We start from the raw sequence: 6,906 nt of genomic DNA, 5'->3' as shown, positions 1-6,906 counted from the left end.
ACAGGGCACCCAAGATGTGGTGGCACCTGTGTCAGTCCCTGGCTTAGACACAGACAAGGGAGGGGCTTTGGGACTTCTCTACTACAGACAGAGGAAGCTAACGGTACCTGACATGAGGGCAAGCCCCCACCACGCCCCTGGGGAAAGTGGGAGTCAAGGGGGAAGCGAGGAAAGTGTGTATCTAGTTCCATGATTTAGCAGCAACAAGCATGTTGGCCCTATTTGTTCCCTGGGCCCGACTCCCCAGTCACCCCCCGCTCTGGGCCCCGGACCAGGTGCCGGTAGGTCCTGGGACAGTGCTGACGGTAGAGGCGCTCCGCCAGCGTGTTGCTGCCCCGCACCACGCCCTTGCCCTCCCGGTTCATGTAGTTCCACAGGTGCAACGCGTAGGAGCCGTTGAAGCTCGGCTCCTCCGGGGCCCACACCTCGTAGTAGCGCCTCCACTCAGGGTAGGGGATGGGGTAGAACCTCCGGGGGTGCAGGAAGGACACGTCCACACACCGGAGGTCGCCCAGCTCCCGCCGGAAGTCCTCGAGCCTGCACCACACCCTGAGCATCCTGGTCATGAGGTCCGGGCCCTGGCGGCCCCAGACCCCGGAGTCGTAGTGCTCCACGAAGTTCTCCATGCACCGCCACAGGAAGGCGTGGCGCGCGCCGAAGCCAAACGCCCCGTTGCTGGAGTACCGGGAGGCCTGCGCCGCCAGGAAGTTCCCCGCGGGGACCGGCCTGATGGAGATGATGTCCGTGTCCAGGTACACGCCCCCGAACTTCCAGATGACGGCCAGGCGGGCCGCGTCCGAGCTGACGTGCAGCCAGTGGCTCTCTGCGCAGGCGTTGACCTGCAGGAGCAGGTGCAATCAGCCCCAGCGGTGTGTGTGCGGGGGGAGGGGGGGGGGTGTTGCAGCAAGAGACCAGGCAAAATTGGGCGTTTGGGCAAATAGATTGTTGGGGAGCTGGCCTGCTGGCCCGCCCCAGCTGCCCTGGCACATTGGGTCACCCGGAATAGCTGGCCCCAGCTATCCTGAGCTGGTCTCACTGGGCCAGGACAAACCACACCAGTCCCCTCTCCCCCCACCAAGGGTCACTAGACACTAGCCCTGGTGCATGATTAGTTTGTGAAAAGTGAATGATGTAGCACCTCCCCAAACAATTTAAACTGAGGTTTCTCTTCCCACGGAGCAAAAAACGCAGCTTAGGTGGTGTTCGTTGTTGAGCCCAGGTGTGGGGAGGCTGGGGCCAGAGCCAGCAGGCTGCCTGGTCTTGTACAGTCCTGGAGCGCCCCCTAGCGGGAGAGCACGGAGAGCCGCAGGGACCCAGCCTGCTGCTGGCCAGGGCCGCACTAGTCCTCACCTATTTGTTAGAAACCCTGTGCTGGCGACCGCAGATAACAGCTCAGTCTGGTGGGTCGCTCCACCTCCTGCTCACGGCTCCAATTTGAGATTTCCTGGCTCTTCAGGGGAAGAGACGGGAGCGCTGGGATCTAGTAAAGTCACATGGGGCAATCCCCTTTACCCCTTCCTTCCCCCTACACACACACACACACACACACACACACACTCACTCACTCACTCAGGCCTGTCACTTAGTCTACAAAACCTCTCCAGCTGACAACAACAAGGGGCAGGTGTGTCCCTCACCCAGGAAAGCCCTGGAGGGATGAGGCAGGTGGCACAGTTTTCCTCTTGTAAATAAGTACTGTCCTGGGCTGAATAATGACCACACGAAGATACCAGGCCCTAAGCCCTGGTACCTATAGCTGTTTCCTCCTGGAGAAAGGGGTCTTTGCAGATGTGCTACATTGGGGGTGTTAAGATGGAGAGATTGTCCTGGAATGCCCTGATGGGCCCTAAATGCAATGGTAAGTGTCCTTTATAGTCAGGTTGATGGAAAGTTCACACACACACACAGGAAAGGGGATGTGAAGACGGAGGTAGAGGCTGGAGTGATCAGCTCCACGGGAAGGAGTGTTTTCTAGAGCCCCCCACACTCCGGGGGGAATGGGCCCTGCCTGCACCTTGATACCCACCCAGTGATAATGGTTTGGGATCTCTGGCCTCCACAACTGGAGGCAATATATTTCCATTCCCTTACGTCACCAAGTTTGTGGCATTTTATCACACAGTCTTAGGAAATCAACACAAGTACCTTCATAGATGGCCTCAATCCTGCCTCTTGACCTGCAAAATCTAAAGTATTGCTTTTCTGGCCCTTTAAGGAGAAAATGCTTTCTAACATTTGGTCTAGCCCAGTGGTCGGCAAACTCATGAGTCAACAGAGCCAAATATCAACAGTACAATCATTGAAATTTCTTTTGAGAGCCAAATTTTTTTAAACTTAAACTTCTTCTAATGCCACTTCTTCAAAATAGATTTGCCCAGGCCGTGGTATTTTGTGGAAGAGCCACACTCCAGGGGCCAGAGAGCCGCCGTTTGCTGACCACAGGTCTAGCCTATAATTACAGATTAGATAGGACTTCATATAGTAAGCAAATGTTATTATTTTTATGTCATATTTTAGTAACTTTTCAAAAAATAATTTTATAAAATTAACATATTTTCATCACTGAATTCACTCCCAATTCATACTAAAACACCTACTATTACTGTGTGTGTGGTTTTTTTTTTCTTCAGGTCTTTTTCTTCCAAATAGATTGGGGGAGGGGAGTTGCATAGCTAAAATAATCTTACATTATAATGCAAGAGTATTTAATTTTATGTTGTAGCCTTCATAAGGTGGCACCACTTAAAACTCCATAATGGAATCATTGAATGATTTCAGGTTCTCATGAGAAAAATACTTAATTGAAATATTATTTTCTTATTTTGTTATTTTACTAAGATGAAGATTATAAACTTCTGAGATTTCCAGGAGTTTCTTGATCATTCTATATAATAAATGCCTAATATGGGAATCAATAGAACAGTGGAATGACTGGTCACTATGATGCACACTGACCACCTGGGGCAGATGCTCAATGCAGGAGCTGCCTTCAGCCCACAGGCCCCAGGCCAGCCGAGGCAGGTGCCAGTGAGGGCCCCAATCGCCACGCTGATTGCACCACAGAGAGAGGCAACAAGCAGAGGTGGCAGGGGGCAGGGCCAGCAAGCGGGCAGCACCAGGCTGGCCAAGGTGTTACCAGCAGAGGCCCCCTGATCGCCCCGCTGGTCACCTCACAGATCAGCCCTGATCGCCAGCCAGGCCTAGGAATCCTACCCATGCACAAATTTCATGCATTGGGCCTCTAAAATCTTAACCCAATCTTATACAGAGTACCCCACCCGATCCCTTTTGAATTTTCTATTCACATAATTTTCAAGTGAAATCTTGCCTAGTTTCCTCTGAATGTGCAAAAATAGTTTAACATGGGTGCGTTTAAAACTGGCAGGGAAAAATAAGGAGTATAAACAGCTAGAAAAAATACAGAAACTCATTCCATCAAGAATGGAACCTAGATACTAAGATACACAGCTAGAAGCAAAAGGCAGCAGGAACAGGTAAGTAACTTGTGGTCTCTCCCAATTACTTGAATCAGAGCTCAATCCAGGCAAGAGTTAAAGGATCCACCTGACTGGTGTGGCTGAACATGGACCCATGAACCAGGAGGTCAAGGGTCCACTCCAGTCAGAGAACATGCCTGGGTTGTGGGCTCAGTCCCCAGTAGGAGGCATGCAGGAGGCAGCTGATCAATAATCCTCTCTCATCATTCTCTCTCTCTCTCTCTCTCTCTCTCTCTCTCTCTCTCTCCCCCCCTCTCCCTCTTCTTCTCTCTAAAAATCAATAAAAAACACATATTTTAAAAACAATAAAAGAGTTAAAGGCTCTAGGTTCTAGTCCTGTCTCTCATACTGAGTCCTTACCCTCAGTTTACCCTTCTATAGAATGAGTAGGTTGTCTGTGGTCCCTCCCAACACGGGCATTCTAAGATTCTCCGAACACTTACGTGAGTGTACCATGAAGACAGTGGTGTGTCTTCAAACAGGCTTTTCATATCCAAAGGGACGAGGAAAACATTGTCTATTGCCGAGAGGAGGGAAAAGGCTGGGTACGTGGAGTTTGGGGGCAGCGGCGTGGAACTGCTGAGACCCTTCATGAAGAACACCACTGGCTGCTCAGGGTAAACCCTGGCGGCGGACTCCACAGCGCAGGAGACCAGCGGGGACGGCTCCATCCTCTCCGAGGTCTCTAGGAACACGATGCTGCGTCCCTTGCCCAGCAGGGCTTCCAGCCCCTGCTGGGACTTGTCAGGGGGCAGGCAGGAGAAGAGGCAGCTGGACTTCAGGGTGAGCTGGAAAAGGAAGCCACAGGAGAGCAGCAGCATGACCAACAGGGAGAGCTGGAGCTCCCTCAGCATGTCCACTTCTCCCTTCTGGCCGCTCCTGGAGGTCAACACAATTCATTAAAAGCCACATCCACAAAAACGGACAAACATAGCACCCGCAAAAAACAATAAAAGAGTATCACTTCTAAGCTTAGGTTTTTTTTAAAATCCCACATGAAATATAAACAAATCAAGTCATGCAGCATTCAAAAGAAAAATGCATTAACTGGAGTTTAACTGAGGAATTTAGGGTGATTCAAAATAGGGGGGGGGGAATCCTTCATTAACAGAAAACTATTAATCACATGTACTAGCTTATAGATTAAAGAAGAAAAGCTGCATGATCATTTTGGTGAATAGATGCCAAGAACAGGATACGATTCTGTTCAACAGAAGGTGGGAGGCAGCAGATCAATGATCCTCTTCTAAGTCTAAGCAAGGCAATAAAACAAGAGAAAAGAATGTCTGCTGTGAATTCTAGAAAGGATGAGGCAAAGACATCACTAGTTATAGAAAATATAATTGCCCACCTAAAAAATTCAAGAAAATTTACTAAGAAACTAATAGAATTAAGAAGAAAATTAACCAGGGAAGCAAACTGAAGTCTAGAGTTAAAGAACTTGCCAAGATCACACAGCTAGCAGAGCCTCTAATTTGGGTTTGACTATCCCTGTAGGACCCCCTTCTCCATAAACATTAGCTCTAACTCCAGGAGAGCAGATCTCACTTTTTCAATGGTCTATTTCTCCCATTACATATGACTCTTTTAGAAAATGCAAAGCCAATGGATCAGAGCTTACCTTCTAGCCTGGAACTAGTTAGCCAAGGTCAAGTCTCGGCAATGACCACAAGTTTTTCCTGCTATACTTTTTGATAAATCACTACCTAATCTTCCAACTCAACAGCCGAGGGAAGTAAACCATTGGCCAAAGATTAACACTAAACACAAGTTCTCAGAAAGCTCCTCCCTTTAGTAAGTTCCCCCAAACACAGAGACTTGGGGACAATAAAGGGTTCACACAATTTTTCAGGTGACCCACACACTAATCCTGCCTATTTGTGGATTTATCGGTCAGGGGGGTGGGGAGAGATAGGGGAGGTGTTTATAGGGTGACGGCTTCATCTGAAGAAAGCTGAAGACAGCCCTGAAGCTAAAAGATATTGCACCTGAGCAGTGTAGTTTTGATCCAAATCATGAGCAGAGACTTGGGAAAGTTTCATCACCAGACAACCCTGTAATTTGGGTCAAACTTTGCAAACACAGGTTTGAGTAGAAGAAGAAGTCCATCACCACCAATAAGCAATGGACAACCCCGGTAATCCAAGGTCCTGATGATTGGAACCAGAGTTTATTAGCCACAGTTACAGTGGCTTCAGGAAGGATCCTTTGCCCTGAGGTCCCCCTTGTGAGGTATAGCTTCCTCCAAGTCTCACAAGGTCAAGTTCATCGCCCTCTGCTGATGTGTCACCCACCTCTCCGAAGAGTCACTCTCCTGTAGTCTGTGCCCCAAAGCTCAGTGAAACCATCCTCACTCAGAGCCTTCTCTCAGCCATGAACAACTACCCACAGTTCCCCTTGGATGCTCTGGTGTAAACTGGGGTGTCCCCTCCTGAGCAGACATTGGATGTGGACATAGCAGGTCCTGCATAAAGCTCTCCACTCATCAATAGCTTCTTGTTGTTTAGCACTTTTCAGGAACAGCTCTCCGAGTCTGTATACACATCTTTTGCCTTTGAAGCTGAATTTCTTCTCTGGACCTCATCACGTCTAGGCTCAGGGTAACTTGGCATCTTTCCAAAGTCCCCTTAGCATTGGATGGATAGGTTGTTTTTCCTTCTGGAGGGTGGGGGAGGGGAGAGCCGAGCTCCTGCTCCCCCTCTGGCATAACTAGAGGGATCCCTTTGTAGAGTGACACATGCCTAGCACCTGCATTTCTGGTGGGTCAGGTATCCAGTGCCTCCCAGCCATCTGCACAATGGCCAAGACCAGTGGTCGGCAAACTGTGGCTCGCGAGCCACCTGCGGCTCTTTGGCCCCTTGAGTTTTTAGCAAAGGCCAGCTTAGGAGTACCCTAATTAAGTTAACAACAATGTACCTACCTATATAGTTTAAGTTTAAAAAATTAGGCTCTCAAAAGAAATTTCAACCGTTGTCCTGTTGACATTTGGCTCTGTTGACTCATGAGTTTGCCGACCACTGGCCAAGACCATTGAAGAAGTGGTGAAGGCAGCGGTCAGTCAAGTAGTTGGTGGTCTTTGTCACAGGGGTGAAGGAGAGCACTAGCAATACAGTGAAATCCTAAACACGGAAAGTAGGACCTATCTGACCAACAACCAAGCAGATGGAAAGAAGACTAAGCTTAGAATCATGCCTCCACCCACCACAGGCTGAGGGCACCAGGGCAAATCCCAAAACTGCTCTGAGCCTCGGCTCCTTTGTTCGTGTGAGAAATAACTGACCGCAGGCACGTTGTGAGGGTGAAGGACTCTGTAAACTGAAGAAGCAACTCTCACTTTTAAAAAATATATGTTTTTATTAATTTCAGAGAGGAAGGGAGAGGGATAGCTAGAAAGATCAATGATGAGAGA

General features: G+C 49.1%; 1 protein-coding gene across 1 annotated transcript; it reads right to left on the bottom strand.

Annotated features, from left to right (window-relative positions):
- Positions 1–218: 218 nt before the first annotated feature.
- On the bottom strand, positions 219–4,369 carry A4GNT (alpha-1,4-N-acetylglucosaminyltransferase; the record flags this gene model as incomplete). Its single annotated transcript, XM_084901836.1, has 2 exons — positions 3,941–4,369; positions 219–839 (listed from the first exon to the last, which is right to left on the bottom strand). Exons 1-2 carry the CDS (start codon positions 4,349–4,351, stop codon positions 219–221), a joined length of 1,032 nt encoding a protein of 343 aa, XP_084757962.1. The 5' UTR covers positions 4,352–4,369.
- Between the last annotated feature and the right edge of the window lie 2,537 nt (positions 4,370–6,906).

This window comes from Pipistrellus hanaki (genome assembly GCF_964339955.1).
Source record: "Pipistrellus hanaki genome assembly, chromosome: 13".
Lineage (NCBI taxonomy): Eukaryota > Metazoa > Chordata > Mammalia > Chiroptera > Vespertilionidae > Pipistrellus > Pipistrellus hanaki.
The sequence above is the reverse complement of the archived record's forward strand: the minus strand, read 5'-3'. Positions and strand labels throughout refer to the sequence as shown.